At 42.4% G+C, this 24997-nt stretch overlaps 1 protein-coding gene across 1 annotated transcript in view; it reads left to right on the forward strand.

Annotated features, from left to right (window-relative positions):
* ANXA10 (annexin A10) overlaps nt 1-24997 on the forward strand; it is a 77596-nt gene that overhangs the window by 25601 nt on the left and 26998 nt on the right. Inside the window, exons 3-7 of the mRNA XM_040419896.1 lie at nt 847-941; nt 10639-10752; nt 16228-16318; nt 19627-19706; nt 21982-22035. Of these exons, the coding sequence (XP_040275830.1) occupies nt 847-941; nt 10639-10752; nt 16228-16318; nt 19627-19706; nt 21982-22035 (434 nt within the window). The remainder of the gene's footprint in view (nt 1-846; nt 942-10638; nt 10753-16227; nt 16319-19626; nt 19707-21981; nt 22036-24997) is intronic.

A 24997-nucleotide genomic window follows, 5' to 3' on the forward strand; every position in this document is an offset into this window, starting at 1 on the left:
CTGTGACCATTGTAAATAGTGGATCCTGCTTGTAGCTTAATAATATTATAATCTTGCCCTGTGATGATAATGAGATGACTGCTGATAAGTAAACTCTACAGAACAGGAAATATCAGTCTATTCTAGTGATCTGTGGTCAGTATGTTTACTATATCTGCAGTTCCATTAAAAACCAGATAATGATTTCACAAAATATTGTACCAAATTAATAAGCTTTGTACAATAACCTAACTTTTGTAAATGTCATGGTGTCTATAGCAAAACATAAAACTGCCATAAAGGCTTGTGGGGAAAAACTAGTAAGAATACTCAGTAATGATGGGGAGTAACGATATGTACAGCACACGCTTTTTCTGTTACTAATTGTGAATAAGGGCTTGTTCACACGAACGTGTGAAGCCCATACCCGTGCTGTGGACCTCAAATTGCGGGGGGCACGCGCATGGGGATCGCAGACCCACTTGAATGGGTCCGCGATCCTTCCGTTCCGCAAAAAGATAGAGCAAGTTCTATCTTTTTGCAGTGCGGAAGCACGGAACGGAACCCCAGAAAGCACTCTGTAGTGCTTCCGTAGAGTTCCGTTCTTCCGTTCCGCATCTCCGAATTTGCAAACCCATTGAAATGAATGGGTCCGCATCCGTAATGCGGAATGGCCACGGAACGGTGCCCGTGTATTGCGGATCCGCAAATGCAATCCACAATACGGCAATGGGCATCACACATTAGTGTGAACGAGCCCTAAGAAAAAGGCCACATGGAGAAAAGTGCAGTCGCGCAGAATCATATACGGTGAATGATAACTTTGATGAAGTGATATCTAAAGTTAACTATGTTATTCCTCTCCAGGTTGCGACAAGGACGTCTTGATTGATATTCTTACCCAACGCAGCAGTGCACAAAGAACTATGATTGCAGAGGCCTATGGCGGTTTGTATGGCAAGGTATAGAATATCTAAATATCTGGTATTTTCATAGAATTATGAATTTCTTTAAAATTGGGGGTTAATTATCATTTTTTATAACCAAGATGTTTTTCATACATGATAATCGGACATGAAGGTATACACTTTCCAAATTAGGGCTCATGCATACGACCGTATGTATTTTGTGGTCGGCAAAACACAGATCCGCAAAAATACGGATGACGTCCTTGTGAATTTTGTGGAACAGAACAGCTGGCTTCTAATATAACAGTCCTATCCTTATCCATAATGTGGACAATAATAGGACATCTTCTATACAGACATACGGACATACAGAAATGGAATGCACATGGAGTAACTTCAGGTTTTTTTTTTTGCGGATGCATTGAAATAAATGGTTCCGCATAAGGTCCGCAAAATAAACGTAACGGACACTGAAAGAAAATACATTAGTGTGCATGAGTCCTTAAAGGGTTTCTACCACCAGAAATACTGTTATGTAGCTGACTGACATTAGCGATTCGCACTACATAACAGTGTGTTTCTAACATTAGTCCCTGCAGCCGTTTTTGTTAAAAAAGCACTTTTGTTATATGCTAATGAGCCTCTAGGTGCTATGTGGGCGTAGAATCAGCACCTAGAGGCTCCGTCTACTCACCCTTTATCCCGCCCAGGTACTCTGTTCTGCCCGCCCCGCTCCTCTTGATTGACGAAATCCCGATCCTGCGCCGTTCACTTCTGTTTTCTGTGCAGGCGCAGTGAGTGAAGGCCGCTCTCCTGATGCCGGCTTCCTCACTGTGACGTAGTCGGCGCAGGCGCAGTGAGGAAGCCGGCATCAGGAGAGCGGCGTTCACTCACTGCGCCTGCGCCGAATACAGAAGTGAACGGCGCAGGATCGGGATTTCGTCAATGATGCGGTGGATCGTGCCATCAATCAAGAGGAGCTGGGCGGGATAAAGCGTGAGTAGACGGAGCCTCTAGGTGCTGATTCTACGCCCACATAGCACCTAGAGGCTCATTAGCATATTATAAAAGTGCTTTTTTTTACAAAAACGGCTGCAGGGACTAATGTTAAAAACATACTGTTATGTAGTGCTGACATCAGCGCATCGCCAATGTCAGTCAGCTACATAACAGTATTTCTGGTGGTAGAAACCCTTTAAACAGATTCTTCTACGCTAAGAAGGTGGTCACACAAAGGCCCTGAATGACGAATGTGTCTGCTCCTAGGATCTGTCTAGAGTGCAGACATTATGCGCAATTTGGCACAACTAGGGTTTGTACGACTTTTTCCAACTTGCTCAAAAAGGGATGAAGCCTCAACAGAAAGGGCAATTCTGGGGTAAAATTGTATCTGAAAGTAAGCCAACCAGCAGTCGGTATGGAGTTAGGCTACATGCACACGAACGTTGTTTGTTTCCGTGTCCATTCCGTTTTTTTTGCGGATAGGATGCGGACCCATTCATTTCAATGGGTCCGCAAAAAACGCAGACAGCACACCGTGTGCTGTCCGCATCAGTATGTCCGTTCCGTTGCCCCGCAAAAAAAAATAGTGCATGTCCTATTTTTTTTTCATTTGCGGACAAGGATAGGCATTATTACAATGGATCCGCAAAAAAACGGATGCCATACGGAACGTCATCCGTTCTTTTTGCGGCCCGCAAAACACATACGGTCGTGTGCATGTAGCATTAGACAAGTGTCTAACCCTACACCACATTTATCATCCATTCTGACCACTGTGATAAATCAGGTGCAGGTCTAGACAGCAAAGGTTTACACCATCTGCCCCATAGTGTTTTTCAGAAAAATATGGTGTTTTTTTTTAAATAAAAACAATTGCAGTCAGATGTTAGGCTACTTTCACACTTGCGGCAGAGAGATCCGGCAAGCAGTTCCGTCGCCGGAACTGCCTGCCGGATCAGGCAAAATGTATGCTAACTGATGGCATTAGTAAGACTGATCAGGATCCTGATCAGTCTTAAAAATGCCTGATCAGTCGAAAAAATGCATTGAAATGCCGGATCCGTCTTTCCGGTGTCATCCGGCAAAAACGGATCCGGCATTTATTTTTTCACCTTTTTTTCAGTCTGCGCATGCGCATACCGGAAGGACGGATCCGGCATTCCGGTATTCTGAATGCCGGATCCGGCACTAATACATTCCTATGGGAAAAAATGCCTGATCCGGCATTCAGGCAAGTCTTCAGTTTTTTTAGCCGGAGATAAAACCGTAGCATGCTACGGTTTTCTCTTTTGCCTGATCAGTCAAAACGACTGAACTGAAGACATCCTGATGCAAACTGAACGGATTACTCTCCATTCAGAGTGCATGGGGACATACCTGATCAGTTCTTTTCCGGTATAGAGCCCCTGTGACGGAACTCTATGCCGGAAAAGAACAACGCAAGTGTGAAAGTAGCCTTAGCTGTAAGACAATAGCAAAAATAAAATGTGCTACAAACAGTACATTTTAGTGCAATTTTCTTCACTTTTGGGGTGTTTTTTTGGGGTGTCACTAGTGTATTTTTTTTCCAAATGCAGCTCTAAGTGGGCACTTTTTAATGTGTTTTCCCTTAACTTTCTCTATAGAATGAGAAAAAATGCAAGAACAGGCATATAAAATATATGAAAAAATGCTTGCAAAAAACACATCAATGTCATGGTGCTTTTATAAGTATAAGGCTACATGCACATGACTGTATTTTTTCACGGTCCGCAAAACGGGGTTCCGTTGTTCCGTGATCCGTTTCCATTTTTGTTTCCGTGTGTCTTCCTTGATTTTTGGAGGATCACCAGACATGAAAATTTTAAAAAATCTAAGTCAAGTTTGCCTTGAAAATGATAGGAAAAAAACGGACACGGATCACGGACGCGGATGACAATCTTGTGTGCCTCCGTGTTTTTTCACGGACCCATTGACTTGAATGGGTCCGCGAACCGTTGTCCATGAAAAAAATAGGACAGGTCATATTTTTTTGACGGACTGGAAACACGGATCACGGACGCGGATGACAAACTGTGCATTTTCCAAGTTTTCAACGGACCAATTGAAAGTCAATGGGTCCGCAGAAAATCACGGAAAACGGAACAACGGACACGGAACACAACAACGGTCGTGTGCATGAGGCCTAAGGCTACATGCACACGACCGTATGACGTTCCGTATGGCATCCGTTTTTTTTGCGGATCCATTGTAATAATGCCTATCCTTGTCCGCAAACTAGAAAAAAATAGGACAAGCACTATTTTTTTTGTAGAGCAACGGAACGGACATACTGATGAGGACAGCACACGGTGTGCTGTCCGCGTTTTTTGCGGACCCATTGAAATGAATGGGTCCGCATCCTATCAGCAAAAAAAACGAAACGGACACGGAAACAAAATACGGTCATGTGCATGAGGCCTAATAAAAAGTTCCAATCTACTTTCTGGATCAGTTCTTCGTGATTTTCAAGAGCTCTGCTTGCAGTCATTCATTATGAATCTTCACTGTCCACTCCATGGTCCATCTGATAATCACACAGATGTATGGCTTATTAGAAGGCACAGCGCTGGTAACTGTACCGTAAGGCCTCATGCACATGTTTTTTGCGTCCGCAAATTGTGCGTCCGCCCAAAAAAACGGATGTGGCATATGTTTTTTTTTTGGAGGATCCGTTTTTTTCCACAGATCCCTTGTAATAAATGCCTATCCTTGTCCGCAAATGTGAAAAAAGTAGGACATGATGAGGGGAAACACGGACAACGGACGCGGAACACAAACGGATGAACTATCAGAATTTTTTTGCTCACCCATTGAAATGAATGGGTCCCCATCCTATCCGCAAAAAAAATGGAACAGAGGCCGAGAAAAACAACTGTCGTGTGCATGAGGCCTAAGGGCTCTTTCACACAAGTGGATCCCGTGCGTGTCATCCGCAGCGTCAATGAGAGCCAAGCCGCGCTCCGGACAGCAGAGACACGGAGCAGTAACATGACGGATAACGCTCCGTGCCTCTTTGATCTTTTTGCTACAAAATCACGGTGACAACTTTATCTCACTGTGATTTTGTAGTAAAAAGATCAGAGTCACGAAGCGTTATTATCAATCATGTTACTGCTCCGTGTCTCTGCTGTCCGGAACGGGGCTTGGCTCTCTTTGACGCAGCGGATTCCACTCACAGGATCCACTCGTATGAAAGAGCCCTAAGGGTTTGTTCACATGTAGCATAAACGCTAAGGATGTTCTGCAGCAAAATTGTACACAGACAGTCTGCAGCGTTTTACAGTAGCATCAAAGTAAAGCAGATGTCATCCAAGAAATCCATAGTGGAAATTAACCTGTGGTGTGGATTTGAAATACGTGACATGCCAATTTGCATAGCATAGCGTGAAATCTGCTGCAAATCCACAACTCATGCAGATTGTGTTGCAGATTAAATCCAAATTTTACTCCCAAAAATAGTCCCATGTGGATGTACCCTAAGGCCTCTTGCACACAAACGTTTTTTTTTTCCGTTAAAGTTCCGTTTTTTGGGTTCCGTTTTTTGGGTTCATTTCAATGTATCCGCAAAAAAAACGGTAGGTACTCCGTATGCCTTCCGTTTCCGTATATTTCCGTTTTTCCGTTCCCTTCAAAGATGGAACATGTCCTATTATTGTCCGCATAACGGACAAGGATAGTACTGTTCTATCAGGGGCCGGCTGTTTCGTTCCGCAAAAAAATTGGAAAGCACACGGATGTCATACGTATTTTTTTGCGGATCAGTTTTTTGCGGACCGCAAAATACTGAAAAACACATACGGTCGTGTGCAAGAGGCCTAACTGCGATGTGCCTCACACAAGTGTGATGATATGACCCCTGGGAGTAAATAATAAAATTAAATAAAGGGGTTCTCATGACTAATGTAAAAAATTAAAACCAGACGTCATCTAGTACATGACAATCCCTTTCCAACAAAGCCGGAACCAGCCCTGTACCTGACATGGATCCAGAGATCTCCACATTCACTGCTCCAATTGTTCTGCTAAGTTAAGAGAACTGCATGTCGGCTCTTAGCTTGGCGGAGCCGGCGGACGCAGGAGCCCACTCCGCTCAGCTAATCCTGGCATAGTACATGGGTACAGGAGATAGTAATCATCCAGAGAGCATGGCCAGGATCAGCAATGCGCGCTCCTGCCCGTACTGTCAGCAGTGTACAGAGAACAGAGTTTTAAGCACACCAGTGAATGGGGCGCTTTAGGTAGGAAAAAGAGTAGGAAAAATAGAAAATTCACTAATAAAGTATATTAGCGTTAGTTTCATTAGGGCATTAGGGAGCACATATTGAAAGTTTAGATAAAGGTTTAGTTACTCTTTAAGGCTATAGCGCCATATCTTGATACAGATTGTGTGTATCAGTACAATGTTTTATGCAATTCATTGACAGAATATCTATATAGTGAACAGAGCTGGCAACATCGAATTAAGTAACTGGTACACTGTAAGTAGTGCTGTAGAGATTGCCTCCGTATTTGACAAGATTAATGGAAAAATCAAATATAACTGAAGTTTGGTACAAATTTCATTCTGAGTGCACTGTAGCTGCGCATAAACTGCCAATTACATACACATTGCTGGCAGTATAAAAGCAATAAACGGACACATTACAGCACGCTGCACTCACAGAGCGTATCTTCTCTGTGTGATACAGTCCTTACTACAGAAAATCTAGCGAGTATATTACCTCCGTAGGAATCATTTGGAGATTTTTTATAATCTGGCTGCTATAGGCATGAAAATCTGAGTGCAGAAGAAAATGGATATATACAGTATATAGATAATTGATAGGACACATGTAAAATTATAGCAAAAACAATAGTAAGGCAATGAACGTACAATAGTAAAAAATATTGTGGGGCATTTACTAAAGACTGGGGTTTCACACGTTGGTGTTAGTTAAATGCCTCTTAATAAGGCCTCTTGCACACGACCGTATGTCTTTTTCTGTAGTTTGCGGTCCGTTTTTCAACGATCCGTTGTTTAGTTTTTTTGTTTCCGTTTCGTTTCCGTTCTGTAGTTCCGCAAAAAATCTCCGTATGGTTTCCGAATGCTATCCATTTTTTGCGGATCGCAAATGGAAACATTAAATTTGTAATCATTACTGTAACGTACAGTAATGTTTTTAAACAGTAAACACATGTGCAAAGTGGGCATGGATCCGCAAAAAACAGATGACATACGGATGTGTTCTGTATGCATTCCGTATGTTTTGCGGACCCATTGACTTGAATGGAGCCACGGATCGTTATTTGCGGGAAATTAATAGGACAAGTTTTAACTTTTAGCGGAATGGATATACGGAAACGGAATGCATACGGAGTACATTTGTTTTTTTTTGTGGAACCATTGAAATGAATGCTTACGCATACGGACCGCAAACGGAACCCACAAAAACGGAACGGAAATGGAAAAATAAACGTTTGTGTGCAAGAGGCCTAAATCTGTTGCATTTTGTGCTGTCAGTATGCCAGAACAGAAATTGACACCTGACAGGAGAAAAGGTCTGATGTAAAGTGTGCCAGATTTCTGGTGCACATATTATTAAATGAGTCGGGCCTCTGAGGTTCTGCCCATGTCCAGCCTCCTCCTGCCCACGTTCCACCCACTTTTTGGAAAACTGACAAGAGTGTGTCAAAAAAGGCCAAAATTTTTACTGTTTGCATATATCTTAGTGTCTGCAAGGTGCTGTTGCCTTTTTTGGGTGTTTGCTATAGGACTGCAGTCACTGAAGATGTGTTTGGGTTAATTTTACTTTATTTGGAGGTTCTGATGAGTGTGAAGCCACACAAGACTACGTTGACGTGATTGTGGTGTGGTGATGAACTGCACAGCATGATTTTGCCTGGAAACAACTGTTTCAAACCAAAAAGCTGAACTACTAATAGTAATGGTGGTGTTTCGGAGGTGGAACCACACAAAAAGAAAAAACTAGTGCCATGCTCTATCCATTTCTTCTAGGGGAGATAAACTCAGGCATCATATGGGGCCCACCTTCTGGCTCTGTAGTGCTGGGTGTTGCTGTGTAGCTTCTGGCTCTGCTGTATGTGTGAGGCCTAAGAGCACAGTAATCACTAATGATTCTGATGATATTTATAATCATTAGTGATCATTGTTAAGGGTATGACCACACAGAGTGATTGTGCCATGGTTGCAACTAGAGATGAGCGAATCGAAGTTGACGAAGTGGAATTCGAGCCGAATTTCAGGAAAAATTGCATTTGCACCGAATCCGAATTTCCTCACGCTTCGTGGTAACGAATCGCATTTTTTCCTAAAATGGCTGTTGCGCGTGTGAGGACATGGAGCAAAGAACTCTGGGAAGGTGGGATCACCCATAATGCCATGCATGCAGCCAATCAGCATTATTCAAGCTGTAGGAAAAGGATAGGGAGGAATCATTCCACAGCATTTATGTAGAACAGGGTTCAGTAGGGGAGGTTACAGCCTGGGCAATAGGAACAATCCTATTACACCTTGCTGCACTGACTGGGGACCCAAATTGCCATTATACAGATCTGTAATTCCAGCAAACAGTTTATGTTATTGGGGTTCAAGTGCTGTTTGATACAGCCGTTAATCGTGTATTAGTAGCAAAATAAAAATATATTTGCCGTTCAGCGGTGCAGTTATATGTTCTAAAGCCTTCTGTGGCGTGTATAAGTAGAAAAAAAATAAGGGCCCATTTGCCGTTCAGCAGTGCAGTTATATGTTCTAAAACCCTTTTTGTCGTGTATTAGTGGCAAAATAAATATATATTTGCCGTTCAGCGGTGCAGTTATATGTTCTAAAGCCCTTTTTTGTGTGTATTAGTGGGGGGGGAAAGGGCTTATTAGCTGTTGTGTGGTGTGGTGAAGTGAGAAATGTGGATGCTCAACAGACAGGATCTGTTTTTTGGGGGTTATTGTTCTAACGGATCAGAGGAAGGGCAAAATAATCAGGACGTCAACACAAACTTACTGCTGACACCCTCTCCACTCTGTCGGGGGGCTCTACTTGTATAAGCGTTTAATAGAACAGGTTCTGTAGGCATCTATGTGGAATCAGCTGACGACGGTGTAAAAGGACTGCACTTCTTCTTGACGCTAACATCGACCTGCAAGGTTGAGTTGATACTTCAGTTATTTGGTCAGTTTTGACCCCGTGACTGCCCAAATAAGCGAAGTGTGCAGTGATTCTAAGGGTCCATTCACACGTCTGTGTGTGTTTTGCAGATCCACGGATTCGCAAAACAAGGACATCGCCGACACTTAATAGAAAATGCCTAATCTTGTCCGCAATTGTGGACAAGAATAGGACATGTTCTATTTTTTTCGGGAACGGAATTGCGTACCCGGAAGCGCGGGTCCGCAATTCCGTATCCGGGCAGCACATCGTGCTGCCCCATAGAAATGAATGGGTCCGCGATTCCGTTCCACAAAATGCGGAACGAAATTGTGGACGAGTGAATGGACCCTAAGAGCGACGCCTGTCATCTGCATGCCATACTGACTCACAGTATTATTTCACTACCACAGCGGACTCCCTATGCATGTTACTGCAAGGCACAGTGTTCTACACCAATATAAAGGCTCTCAGCAGCCAGGAAATAGCCATTTTTTTGCGCAATTTGCCACAAATAAATTCGGATCTAACCAAATTTTTTCAAAAAATTCGACGAACCGGCTGAATCGAACTTTTGAAAAATTTGCTCATCTTTAGTTGCAACGTAGTCGCACTGCAGTTGAGCACCGCATGATCACGGGCTCCAATTAATTAATTTGGAACTCACTGGGTAGTCCAGGGATGGCCAACCTGAGGCTCTCCAGCTGTTGCAAAACTACAACTCCCAGCATGTCCAGACTGCCTACAGCTATCAGCCTACAGCAGGGCATTGTGGGAGTTGTAGTTTTACAACAGCTGGAGAGCCGCAGCTTGGCCATGCTTGGTGTAGTCAGTCTGCATTGTTAATTGCCACGTGGTACTGCAGGTGTCATACAGTGTGGTACTAATTAGTTAATCGGCGCACACTGCCATATCGTTTGGTCATACCCTTAGTCTATAACATGAAAAATAATCATCACTAGCTGATGGAAATCTACTCCATCAGTCTATGTACTTGGGGTACAGCCACCCTAAAACTCTGCCGATTTTTCAAAGTGGAGTGGCGTGGGGAAAATCTACAGCCCTTGCGGTAAAAGCATTTGAAAAAACCTCATCCACACAATGCAGAAAGTATCGTCAGTGAAATCTGCATATAACTTGACAAGCAGTGCAGATGTTTGACAACACATCAATTTACGCTGCAAATTTCCACTGTGATTTTCACCCTTTGAAATGCAGCACATTTACACTCTGTAGCCCGCAGTAATATCCACAGGATTGGTGCAGATTTTGCCAATGCGGATTTTCGTCCGATGCACTGGATTTTATGCTACGGTCTACAAATAATCTGCAGTGGATGCCCATGATATGAACCATCTACATGGGGAAAAGGCAGACATATGATGGAAAATATTAATTCATGTATGCCATTTTCTCTTCCATTTAGTGCTTGGATTGAAACTTAAAAATGAAGAAAAAACAAAACGTTGTTTCAGCTCACAGACTGGTTTAGGTCACTGGCCAGGACTTGTCTGAGCAATAATTGTTCTCTGTAACTGTTGTCACATGGAGATTACAACTTTTTAATTGATTATTTTATTTTTTTCAAAGAACTTGCTTGAAGAGTTGAGAGAAAAACTGGATGGCCATTTTAAGGACGTTATGGTTGGCTTGATGTACTCTCCACCAGCCTTTGACGCCCATGAACTATGGCATGCTATGAAGGTAATACTACCGGTCACAATGTAACCAATATTCTTTACTTTTTAATCTAAAGCTGAAATACTTAGTTTCACATTTATTATGTAATTTACACCTTATCTGAGTGGGAGATTGTACAGGTTAAAAAGTTGCATCAAAATTTGTGGCACGTTTTTGCTAGAAAAATGGGCACGTGCGAGCAGTAAGGATAGGTTCTTAGATAGGTTCTTGTAAGGACAGTTTTTTGGAGCAAGTTCTGAGGCACATTTTCCTTCAGGTTTTTCAGGGAAAACCAGAAGTGGATCCAGCAGGAAGAAGTATAAGGCTACATTCACACGTCAGTATTTTTCTATATCCCGATTTTCGGTCCGTTTTTTGCGGATCCGTTGTTCCTGAAAATGTTTCCGTATGTCCGCAAAAAACGGAAACGTATAAATTTCAATAAGCAAATAAAGTTGTTTGGATTTCTTTGAAAAAAAATAGAAAAAAAATAAGTGAATAAAAGTTTATAAAATAAAAATGTAATTTCCAGGAACGGAATCCGCATAAAACGGATGACATACGTAATGACATACGAATGTCTTCCGTTTTTTGCGGATCCATTGACTTTGTATTGTACCAGGATCCGATTTTTGCGGAAAAGAATAGGACAAGTTTTATATTTTTTCGGACATGCGGAAAGGAACAACGGAAACGGACAGCACACATTGTGCTGTCCGATTTTTTCCAGGACCCATTGAAAATGAATGGGTACAGAACTGGTCCAGATCTGTTCCGCATAAAACGAAACAGATCAGGAAAGAAAAAACGGACGTGTGAATGGACCCTAAGTCTTTCCTTTATATTTCTGATTTCTTCTGAATCCACTACTGGCTATAGCTGAAAAACCTGAAGTAGAATCGGCCTCCAAAAAACTCTGTGTGAAACTGCCCTAAAGTACTTTTAGGGTACGGCTACATAGTCAGGTTTCCTGATGCAGTTTTAGAAGACAAAACCGAAGTGAATTCAAAAAAAGAGGAGAAGTTGTATCTGTCCTTATCTCTCCTTTTAAGATGCACTCCTGATTTTGCCTTCCAAAACTATATGTAGAAATGTGACCGTGTGGCCGTTTTTAACACTGGCATTACAGAAATCCGGCAGACTGTTCCAGCAGTGGTATTTGTCCAGCCAATTCTCTGCAAATCTGCCGGGTTGTGTCCGGATCTCTGCCGCTCCCCATTATAGTTAATGGAGATGGGGCATTCAGGTGCCGGATCCAGAGAGCTCCAGTAGGCTGTTCCCTGCCGCAACAGCCAGCTGGATCTCTGTAACGCCAATGTGAAACAGGGCTTAGGCTCTTTGCCGGCAAGATAATTTGAAGCGCACCAGATATGTTATGACTTGTTTTTAAAAAATTATGCACAATTCTTGCCATTATCCTATCCAATTTCAGCATTATTAATAAATGTGGGCCATAAGGTTTAACATAATCCAAGCATTATCCAAGAGGACCTATTAGCATTGAGCATATTAAGCTATACAGTACGACAGTAGGGAGAAGGCACATATCATTAAACAAGCACAAAGTTACTTTTGGAAGTATAATAACTTTGAATTCAGTCATTTTGTTATGACAGTACAGCTCATGAGATCAGCCATCTTGTGACTGGCAGCTCATTGTACATACAGGACGCGCCCCTACATGCCAGGCTTGTGTACTCTGTAGTCACAGTAGTCAAAGCCTCTTATCAGTGTCACAGCTCATAGCCTACTTGTTGCTCCTGTGCCCCTGTATCTAATCCCATGATAATTCAGGTGGGCTTAGATATACAGTAGCCCTGTCACATATGATACTGTGCTGCTAGTCTGGTGTTTAATCCTATGACATTTGAGAAATTGCTACTTATCCAGTATATATAAACCTATCTTTGACATCATGAGATTAGATAGATTTGCAGAGTATCACACATGATACATTGGATGGACACTAATCCTATTAAGGCCTCTTTCACACGACCGTTTTTTTTTTCCGTTTACGGGCCGTTTTTTGCAATTCCGTATAAGGTCCGTATACCGAACCATTCATTTCAATGGTTCCGCAAAAAAAAAAAAGTACTCCGTATGAATTCCGTTACTGTATTTCCGTTTTTACGTTCCGTTGAAAGATAGAACATGTCCTATTATTGCCCGCAAATCACGTTCCGTGGCTCCATTCAAGTCAATGGGTCCGCAAAAAAACAGAACACATAGGGAAATGCATCCGTATGTCTTCCGTATCTGTTCCGTTTTTGCGGAACCATCTATTGAAAATGTTATGCCCAGCCCAATTTTTTCTATGTAATTACTGTATACTGTATATGCCATACGGAAGAACGGAAAAACGGAAACAAAAAAACGGAACAACAGATCCGTAAAAAACAGACCGCAAAACACTGAAAAAGCCATACGGTCGTGTGAAAGGGGCCTAAGGGAGAGTTCACACGTCCGCAATTTCGTTCGCAAAATGCGGACGCATTCATTCCTATGGGGCAGCAACACGGAATTGTGGACCCGCACTTCCGGGTCCGCAATTCCGTTCCCGAAAAAAATAGAACATGTCCTATTCTTGTCCGCAATTACGGACAAGAATAGGCATATTCTATAGTGCCGGCAATGTGCGGTCCGCAATGTGCGGTCCGCAAAATGCGGAACGCACATTGCCGCTGTCCGTGTTTTGCGGATCCGCGGTTCCATGGATCCGCAAAACACATTGCGGATGTGTGAATGGAGCCTAATTGTGAGGCTGTGCTGCTCCTCCCATGTATCATATCTAATAATAATTGATACTGTGCGGCTTAACTGGTGTGTGCACATAAGTCTATCATTTAGATAGACTTGTGATACTGTGCCATTGTATCTAATCCTATCATGTGATACTGTCTGCTGAGCTGCTGTATCCAACCATAGCATGTGTGATATTCCTATATGTGTTAAAACCCATACTTTAAACATATAGGGGAACATTTATTAAGACCAGCGATTTATACACTGGTCTTAATGCCGCATGGCATGGGTGGGGAACATACTGTGACTTTTCCCCACCCTTGACGCTTTCCTGACAGGTCTAAAAAAGATGGGCGTGGTGTGGGGGCGGGGAAGAGGGCCGACTGGCACGCCCGTCTCATTCATAATTTTGCATGCCAGTTTTTGGAATACAAAATTATTTAAATTTACGCCAGCAATGGAGCTAACGTAGATTTTAGATTGTCGCATGTCCTGCTGGAGGAAGCGACAACGTTATGTAGAGGCCTGCACCTCCACCTAACTTTGGCGCTTCCTTCAGCAGTGCAGGCACAATTAAGACTAAGCATCTAAGTCTTAATAAATGTGCCCCTATTTATCTATAAGATGCCTAAAGGTAGCAAGAATAGCGATCAGATAGCCCTGGAAGTGTGGTAATGCTGCAAGCTGCTCACTAAGGCCTCATGCACACGACCGTTGTTGTGTTCCGTTCCGCAAAATGAGGTTCCGTTGTTCCGTGATCCGTTTCCGTTTTTGTTTCCGTGTGTCTTCCTTTATTTTTGGAGGATCACCAGACATGAAGGAAAGTAAAAAAAAGTCTAAGTCAAGTTTGCCATGCAAATGATAGGAAAAAAACGGACACGCGGACGCGGATGACAATCTTGTGTGCCTCCGCATTTTTTCATGGTCCCATTGACTTGAATGGGTCCGCGAACCATTTTCCGTGAAAAAAATAGGACAGGTTATATTTTTTTGACGGACTGGAACCACGGATCACGGACGCGGATGACAAACGGTGCATTAGCCGAGTTTTCAACGGACCTATTGAAAGTCAATGGGTCCGCAGAAAATCACGAAAAACGGAACAACTGACACTGAATAAAACAACAGTCGTGTGCATGAGGCCTTAGTCCTCTGACCGTTACATGAGGGGAACGCTCTTGGAGGAGAAACCTGTCAATCAGCAGCTCCTCTCCAATCAGGATCGCTGACAGGACCCTCCTCTTGAAGCAGCGCTCACCATCCTTCCAGTGGAATAAAAAATCAGGTAATAGCACATCTCAAACTATAATTCTGGGACTCTTTTGCCCTCATTTTTAGAAATCTCCCCCTTTATGTGTTGAAATTCAATCTATTGTGCAGAACAGAGAATACAGACACTGCTGCATCCATTTGCACATGAGATAACCAAAAAACAAGGCCCATACAACGAAAAACCATGCGTGGTAACATATCTACAAAACCAAACTACAAACACCACACATATAGTGCAAAATACATCTTTATTGTGTCTCATTAAAAAGACATACATTGCCAAAACTGACCCATTCACACATGTTGAGACACTTTAACCATTATTATTTACAAAAGGTCCAAAGGACCAATAATTGTCTCTTAGCTCCATGTGCTACTAGTTTCTCATCCTAAAACGTAACGTTTTATTTCTTATCATAAAATCATGCCTCTAATTTTCATGTGGTTTAAAACTATCAGCTGTGCCACCCTAGTGACTGCTAGTTGCCCTATAGAATAGACTAGCGCTATTTGTTTGCGGTGCAATGTGATCAATAACGGTGTGGAACAGTACTGTCCGCACCCTTTTAACTAGAGCCTTCTAAGAGAAACTAGTAGCACATGTAGCTAAGAGACAATTATTGGTCCTTTGGACCTTTTGTAAATAATCATTAAAAAGACATACAGCACATAAATATTGACAATAATAAAAGATCAGTGCAGAAGGAACTGAAAGAGTGATACCCCCCAGTCACTTGGTCCCATTGTATGTCCCATTTATAAACATATCATTATTGCAATATGGTAATAAGGCCCTCCCACATAAGTATAAATCGCATCTCCCACCATACAAAGTACCTCATTCATCCATATATGTGGTATTACAATCCATTCCCCAATATTCTATCATGCCATACCACTTGTAAGTACACTTGGGCATCACACAACCAAAAAGTTGTCACAATCCACCCAATTGGGATTTAGTTTGCCTCCTTTGAACGAGGCTTAATAATGTAGCATGAAAAGAGTACAATTCATAGCTGGTACGGAGGTAAAAGCGCATACAGACCAGGAGCTGGGGGGGACAAGACAGACCCCAACGTACGTTTCGGCGCGCTTCTTCTGGGTAAACTTTGTAAACGTTTTGATTCATTTACAGAGAACCCCTTAAAATCTGGAAAATTCTTGTATGTGGGCCATCAGTCAAGGTAACAATTTACGTCATCCCTAGTGTTCCTAGGGCAAAAGAACAGCATATGAATGACTATAATGAGCAGCGACTGTGTCACCATATTGTCATAGGGAATCATATGCCTTCTTTTTCTCAGAAAACAGTCTCATTAAAATGTATAATTCAAGCCCATCTTAAACTGAGTGTCCCTAATTAGTCATCTGAAGGGGTGGGTTTATATGTGCACAGAACATCATGGCATTATACACTTTGTAAAAAGCATTTAATTTGTTTACTTATGTCACGTCTTTTTCACTCCACGCACTTGTTTACAGGGAGCTGGCACCGATGAAAATTGCCTTATTGATATTTTAGTTTCAAGAACAAGTTCAGATATATTTCAGTTGAAGGAAGCCTATTTATTGCGTGAGTATTCCTTTAGTCACAAAATTCGGAACTAATTAGATCGCGGTTGTATTGTCTACGATGTAACGTTCACAGCCGAAACAAACCCATTATTTTTGCACAATTTATCAAAGAGTGAACTGAAGCTGTGGTTGGGTTTGTTAAATGTATATATAGATATATCCTAATGTTATTTGCTCGTAAATAAAACAGAAACAGGAAAAAAAAACATGAGAACAGACCCTAATAATGGCCTATTAGACGGAGAGATTATGGTTTAGATTTTCGTATAATTGCATGAATTTGAGAAATTAGGGTACGGCCATACAGTCGGGTTTCTGGATGCAGTTTAGGAAGCAAAAATCAAGAGCGGATTGTAAAAGGAGAGAAAGTATAAGGTCTCTTCCAGACGAGCGAGTTGTACACTCCGGACTCGGAGCGTGAGTATAAGGCCTTTTGCAAGCGACCGTATGCCCTCCGTGAGCGGGCCATATGTCCCAGAGCGGCAGACATCGTTTGCACGGGATTGCACAGCATCATAGGTTACTATGATGCTGTGCGCATCAAGCCGCCCGCGGGACTATTGTCCTGCACTCAAATGATATTATGATATTAGTAACCTATAATGCTGTGCGTTCCTGTGAGCACGATGTTTGCCGCTCCGGGACATATGGCCCGCTCACGGAGGGCATATGGTCGCTTGCAAGAGGCCTTATACTCACGCTCCGAGTTTGGAGTGTACAACTCGCCTAACACAGCTCCCGTCCTGAACTCCCAGCACAGCCGGGGTCGCATAGCATTATATTGATTTATGATGATGCTATGTAACCCTTAGAGGTCTGGAATGTATTGGATAACACTGACAGCATTATGTCAGTGTTATCCAATACATTCCAGAACTGTAAGGCCCCTTTCACACGGGCGAGTATTCCAAGCGGGTGAAATGTATGAGTGGAACGCATTACACCCGCACTGAATCCTGACCCATTCATTTATATGGGGCTGTGCACACGAGCGGTGATTTTCACGCATCACTTGTGCGTTGCGTGAAAATCGCAGCATGCTCCTCTTTGTGCATTTTTCACGTAACGCAGGCCCCATAGAAATGAATGGGGTTGCGTGAAAATCGCAAGCATCCGCAACCAAGTGCGGATGCGGTGCGATTTTCACGCACGGTTGCTAGGTGACGATCGGGATGGGGACCCGATCATTATTATTTCCCCTTATAACATGGTTATAAGGGAAAATAATAGCATTCTGAATACAGAATGCATAGTAAAATAGGGCTGGAGGGGTTAAAAAAATAATAATTTAACTCACCTTAATCCACTTGTTCGCGCAGCCGGCATCTCTTCTGTCTTTATCTGTGAGCAATAGGATCTTTGACGTCACTGCGTTCATCACATGGTCCATCACATGATCCATCACCATGGTGATGGATCATGTGATGAGCGTAGTGACGTCATCAAAGGTCCTATTGCTCACAGATAAAGACAGAAGAGATGCCGACTGCGCGAACAAGTGGATTAAGGTGAGTTCAATTATTATTTTTTTAACCCCTCCAGCCCTATTTTACTATGCATTCTGTATTCAGAATGCTATTATTTTCCCTTATAACCATGATATAAGGGGAAATATTACCATCTAAAATATTACAACTAACCCAAACCTGAACTTCTGTGAAGAAGTTCGGGTCTGGGTACCACAGTCGGTTTTTTATCACGCGCGTGCAAAACACATTGCACCCGTGCGCTAAAAACTGAACATCGGAAAGCAATCGCAGTCAAAACTGACTGCAATTGAGTACCTACTCGCGCGGGTTTGCCGCAATGCACCGGAACGCATCCGGACCTAATCCGGACACGCTCGTCTGCAAGGGGCCTAAGGGTTACATAGCATCATAAATCAATATAATGCTATGCGACCCCGGCAGTGCTGGGAGGTCAGGACGGGAGCTGTGTTATACTCACGCTCCGAGTCCGGAGTGTACAACTCGCTCATGTGAAAGCGGCCAAAAAGACAGCGACATGTTCTCCTCTTTTTTTTTTTTTATTTACAGATTTTGTTATTATCGTTGCATGTATTAGCGTGTAACAATCAAATGAAAAGCAATAAATTGTTTTTAGTGCACTGAACTAATCTGCAAATGTCAGTCACCATCACATCCCCTCATCTAATCAGAAATCGGTTGTTAGTAGTGTAAAAGCTCTAGGGGAGGCCGTGCAACAATTGCAGAAATGAACGAACTGTAAAATAATTAGTGATTGTTTTGTGTAAATGAACAACTTTTATACAGAAACGACAAAAATTTTTAAAAATATCTGTCCGTTTAATAGGACCCTAAGTGATCAACACAAGGAAGGGCTTGTATGCCCGAAACGTGTAAGCAACAGTGGTTTTAATATTTTTCTACTATGTTCTTAGTCAATAAAATAATTTGTTTTTATTTGAGTCCCGGATCCATCCATGTTTTTCCAACACAAAGGTTGGTTTGTCCTGTTGTAGTAGAGCTAGGTTCACATCTACAATATAATTACATTTATCAGAGTTGGTCTAAGAACAGAAAAATGAAGCAAATTGGAACAAGCACTAGATCCGTCATATGACAGATATCACCAGCACCCGAGGGACCCCACAGGGTCCGTTATTTTTTATTATTATTAATATTAAAGTTTTGTTTAGTTTTTTGCTGTTTTGGCTAATAGGAGAGCAGACCTATCCCCACAGAACTCTGCCCTTCTGCACAAAAGGCTATTTTATTCAAAGATTTACATAAAAAGGTCAAAAAATAAAAGCAGGACAAAACAACACTACAAGGTCCACAATGAAATGCAAAAATATAAATTTGGGTAACATGAAACAGACTTCCTTAAATGAACAATCATAGAGTTTACTTTGCTGTAGCTTCTTATAAAACACAGGCATATGGCTTTTGTACATTTCGGATACTTTGATCCTTTTTTCTATTATTTTGCATGTCTAAGGGGCCTCCGTGCAGCTAAACAAATGTATACATGCAGGCATCAAAGCCATAAGAGAGATAAAAAAAAAGATTAAAGCCCCCCAAAAAAGCGTGATTATTCAGCTTTGTGTAACCCAAATGCTAGAGAAGGGAGCTAATTCTACTGTGGGGGTCTGCTTTGTGCTGGTTTCAGTACAATCTGATGAGTCTTAGATATTTCATGAATATCTGCCTGAAACTGTTCCTCACAGAAACCTTTCTGGTGACGTGCTCGGCACTTCAGATGTTTGATTAAACGCAATGGATGTTTTCACAGAACACATGCATGACATTTAAAATAACATGCCACCATTTGTTTCCTTTGTAGAATATGGCAACAATTTGGATCAAGAGATTTATTCTGAAACCTCAGGGCATTTTAGAGATGCTTTAATAAACTTAGCCCAGGTACTGTATAATGTATCCTACTCCAGATGGTAAACTAGATACTGGACATAGGCAACACGTGAAACATAAAAACACTATTAGAGTTTTTCTCACATAAACTTGGCTCTGGCATTCTTTTAAGGGCTCTTTCTGGAAATCACACTCCGTGAGCGTGATCCTCCGTTCTGGACACTGCTCGTCTTGCAGGAGCGCACAGCATTATACTGAGTTATAATGCTGTGTGCCTCTGCCCGATGTTCTTGCTACAGAATCATAGTGACAGCTTTATGTCAGTGTGATCCTGCAGAAGGAAAGTCCAGAACCGAGGATCACGCTCACAAACGGAGTGTGATTTCTGGACTGCACACGCTCTTGTGAAAAAAAAAAAATCTAAAATAATCACAAGCGTTTTTTTTTTCCGCCTGTGGTTTTTGATGTTTTTTTTTTCTAGCGTGGAGTGCAGGAGGAAGGGGGGGGGGAAGTGTCAGCTGTCAGGAGGGTTCAAGATCAGTGATGGCCAGTTCGTATTGTTCGCCCGCGAACATATGCGGGCTGCCATCTTTTTTCACAAGCCCGGTGAGGCACAGGTAAGCCCTTACCGTGCCTGTGCGCGAGCCGGTCTAAAAACAAGTGCGGTCAGCGGGAGACGGCAGTTCCGAGAACAGCCACCGGGGGCCTTCATCGGGCTGTTCTCGGAACTGCCTGCTCCCGGTGACCGCATTTGTTTTCAGACCGGCTCGCGGCACAGGCACAGGTGAGGGCTTACCTGTGCTTCGCCGGACTTGTGAAAAAGATGGCAGCCCGCATATGTTCGCAGGCAAACAATGCGAACTGGCCATCATTGTTCAAGATGCAATGAGCTCTTCCATCAATACAGACAGAAGCGCTCATTGCTAGAGCACTGGGGAGCTGGCAGTCATTTCACTTACTGACCGCTTATCAGCCTCTGACCAACCCCCCCCCCCGCGCGCACGCGCACGGGTGTGATGCGTTAAGTGAATGCATGGCACCCGCACCCGCACTGAATCCTGAACAATTCATTTCAATGGGTCTGTGTACATGAGCGTTTTTTGTCACGCATCAGTTTTGCATTGCGTGAGAATCGCAGCATGTTCTATATTCAGTGTTTTCACGCAGTCCTGGCCTCATAGAAGTGAATGGGGCTTCAGTGAAAAACGCATTGTATCCGGATGTAGTCTGGATGCAATGCGTTTTTCACTGATGGCTGCTAGGAAATGTGGTTTGTAAACCTTCACTTTTTTTTTCATGCGTGTGAAAAAACGCATCAAAACTGATAGCACACGTGTGGAAAAAATGGAACCACTGAACACAATTGCAGACAAAACTGACTGACCTTGCTTGGGAAATGGTGTGAGTTTCCCTGAACACATCCTGACACAATCCGTATCGTTCGTGTGAAAGAGTCCTTAGGTTTGCAAGCTTTATCCTATGATTTGGTGGGGTGCGGCTTCATGAGAAGGGCGTGGCCTAATATGCAACATTTTGCACCAAAATGACACCACTATTCTGATGCAACCAAAAGCTAGCATAAAGTTAGACAAAAGTGTCTAGCTGTGTGCCATCTACAGGATAAGGAAATCTGCCCCAATACAGATATATTGCCATCTATTGGTAGAAACATCTAATGTATTGTGTTAGTTCTGAAAAATGCATTCCTTTGAGAAAATATATATAATCAAAGCACTAATGTTACATCTAGCAATAGTGATAAATCTATGGTAACGCTGCTATGATTACATTCTGTCTAACTAAACTAACCTCATTTGGTGTTGGCTAACTGATACTGGACATCTCCTTCTATCAAATGCAAGACTAAATCATTATGGAGGTATCTTTCAATGTCCTTATGCTTTGCGTGAGGGACATTAAACCAGAAAGACACTGTTGCATTTAATCTATAGCCTCAGTAACAATAAAACAGACACTATTTGCCAGCCACTTGCCTTTGCCTATATTGGTTCCAGTACCTCCTCCTCAACCTTAGTCATGACAAAGCCTCCACAGATTTGCCCTCTCTCGCTATGGGTACATGTCTACTGTGATAACATAAATATTAAAACTCATTTCCACGTTCAATTTTTTGCTGCAGTTTTTTAAGCCAAAGCCAAGAACAGATCATAAGTGGACACAAGCCTTCTTCGCTTTCTGGATCAGCTCTTTTTTTGGGCTTCAAAAACTCCACAAAAAACCTGAATGTGGAAACCCAGCTTAAAACTGATGTTTCTAAAGTCGAGTATGGGTAGATTGATACATGTATATTATCTCTGTCTTATAGGGAGTAAGAGAGGAAGGATATGCAGATCCTGGAATGGCAGCTCAGGATGCCATGGTATGTGAAGAGCAGTACTTGTCTGACACTCACTTTCCTGATTCTTATTTTACTGTTTAAATATCCTTTTAAATTTTGGCTGCAATATTAAAGTGTAACTGTCATTATTTTTTTATTTTTGTAATGTATAGGGGCAGTGATTCTGAACATTTTTGTAACATGCTTTAATTACTGAAATCTGAAAAATAGCTCTAAAGTGGCCCATTTTGAGTCTTAGCAACACTCCTCTGTCTATAACACGGTCAATGTTGAGTGAGTCTCCACACTTATGTAAACAGAAGACAGAGGAGCATTGCTAAGGCTCAAAATGGGTCACTTTAGAGTTATTTTTCTAATAGAAATGTACGATTTCAGTACTTTAACCTGTCAACAGAAGTCAATTGATTTCAGGTACCAGCAGGTGATTTTATTGTACACTACATAGAGTAAAACCAAATTAAAACACAGGAAGAAACCCTGCATAGTTATTCAGCCTTTCCTAATAATAGGTCATCAATATTAGATCAGCACCCTTGCCACATGCCAGTAAAAGTATGGGCATTCTGCAGTAAGAACAGTGTGTAGATCAATTGGTGCAGGCTAAACTGAGATGTAAGTCTAGCAGATTATGTGTTCTTTGCCCTATGCCCTCTCCAAGGAGGGATGGACTTTATGGCAGTGAATTCCCTGGTTACTCTCACCTGGAGTAGTCAAGTGATGCAGAAACAGCATATGTTGTCCAGTAACAGGTAAAGGTCAGCAACAGAAGGTCATCAGAAGTACAGGGTGGGCCATTTATATGGATACACCTTAATAAAATGGGAATGGTTGGTGATATTAACTTCCTGTTTGTGGCACATTAGTATATGTGAGGGGGGAAACTTTTCAAGATGGGTGGTGACCATGGCGGTCATTTTGAAGTCGGCCATTTTGAATCCAACTTTAGTTTTTTCAATAGGAAGAGGGTCATGTGACACATCAAACTTATTGGGAATTTCACAAGAAAAACAATGATGTGCTTGGTTTTAAAGTAACTTTTTATTTTTTCATGAGTTATTTACAAGTTTCTGACCACTTATAAAATGTGTTCAATGTGCTGCCCATTGTGTTGGATTGTCAATGCAACCCTCTTCTCCCACTCTTCACACACTGATAGCAACACCGCAGGAGAAATGCTAGCACAGGCTTCCAGTATCCGTAGTTTCAGGTGCTGCACATCTCGTATCTTCACAGCATAGACAATTGCCTTCAGATGACCCCAAAGATAAAAGTCTAAGGGGGTCACTGGATATGCGAAATTGCTACATGATGATGTGTTTCTCTCTTTATGCACTGAAGCTGGCACGTTCCCTGAGTTTTTCCAGCAAGATGGTGCACCCACCACCACATTATGGGTGTCAGGTCCGAGCATTCCTAGATGAACAGTTTCCTGGAAAGTGGATTAGTCGTCGTGGGCCAGTTGAATAGCCCCCAAGGTCTCCCGATCTGACCCCCTTAGACTTTTATCTTTGGGGTCATCTGAAGGCAATTGTCTATGCTGTGAAGATACGAGATGTGCAGCACCTGAAACTACGGATACTGGAAGCCTGTGCTAGCATTTCTCCTGCGGTGTTGCTATCAGTGTGTGAAGAGTGGGAGAAGAGGGTTGCATTGACAATCCAACACAATGGGCAGCACATTGAACACATTTTATAAGTGGTCAGAAACTTGTAAATAACTCATGAAAGATAAAGTTACGTTAAAACCAAGCACACCATTGTTTTTCTTGTGAAATTCCCAATAAGTTTGATGTGTCACATGACCCTCTTCCTATTGAAAAAACAAAAGTTGGATTCAAAATGTCCGACTTCAAAATGGCCGCCATGGTCACCAGCCATGTGGAAAAGTTTCCCCCTCACATATACTAATGTGCCACAAACAGGAAGTTAATATCACCAACCATTCCCATTTTATTAAGGTGTATCCATATAAATGGCCCACCCTGTACAATATCAGGAGTATGCATGAAGGACTTTCGTCTCCGCTCAAAAATCATGTTCTGAGCGGACACTGAATGGACCCCATTATAGTCTATGGGGTCTTTAGGCTCTGTTACGCTCAGTTAGGTCTCGGTTATCTGCAGAATCCGTCCTTTCCATTCTCCTGCTCCTCAACGGAGCCGGAGAACAGAAAGGAGAAACAGTGATGTGAAAGGAGCCTAAGTCTTGAACAAACCAGAGTCCAAACAATGAAACAAAAAGCTTCAATAGTCAAATAAGCAAAGCAATAAACAGGTCAGAGAAGTCAAAGAGTCAGCAACAATCAGGAATTAAAGGGCTTTTCCAAGACTTTACTACTGATGACCTATCCTCTGGATATATCATCAATATCTGATATGTGGGGGTCAGACACCCTGACCCCCACCGATCAGCTGTTTGAGAAGACACCAGCACTTGTAGCTTAGCCTTGACCATGTGATGTCATGTTCATTGGTCACATGATCTAGGTGTAGCTCAGCCTCATTGGAGTGAATGTGGCAGAGCTGCGATATCATCTTCAGACATTGGCTGCCTTGACAGAGCTGGACTGGAGTCTGGTGCAGACATAAGTAGAAGAGGTGTCGGGTTCCTGGACAAATGAGCAATAGATGCTGGAAGCTGTAAATGACTTTGTATGGTGAGGTAGGGGCTTCTTCAGGGTCTTGCATAGTGCATACAGTAGAGTACCAGAAAAATAAAATGGAGTTGCCGCTCAACAGGTGTCCAAAGTAGCAGCTCATCCAGGCACAGACAGGAGGCATTACAGAACATTTAGTACTGCAGAGGATCTACTAGACAACCAATAGAGGTGTGTTATCAGTGAAATGGCCATGTGGATTTGTTGGATCGGAGTCTGAGACATTGTATGTCGAGTCTAGTTTCAACTTATGATGGCTCAGAAAAGACCATTGTATGTTAAAAATATTGTATCCTGCAGCCATTGTATCTTGAGGGACCACTTTTAT

The sequence above is a fragment of the Bufo bufo genome, chromosome 2, assembly GCF_905171765.1.
Source record: "Bufo bufo chromosome 2, aBufBuf1.1, whole genome shotgun sequence".
NCBI classification, from domain to species: domain Eukaryota; kingdom Metazoa; phylum Chordata; class Amphibia; order Anura; family Bufonidae; genus Bufo; species Bufo bufo.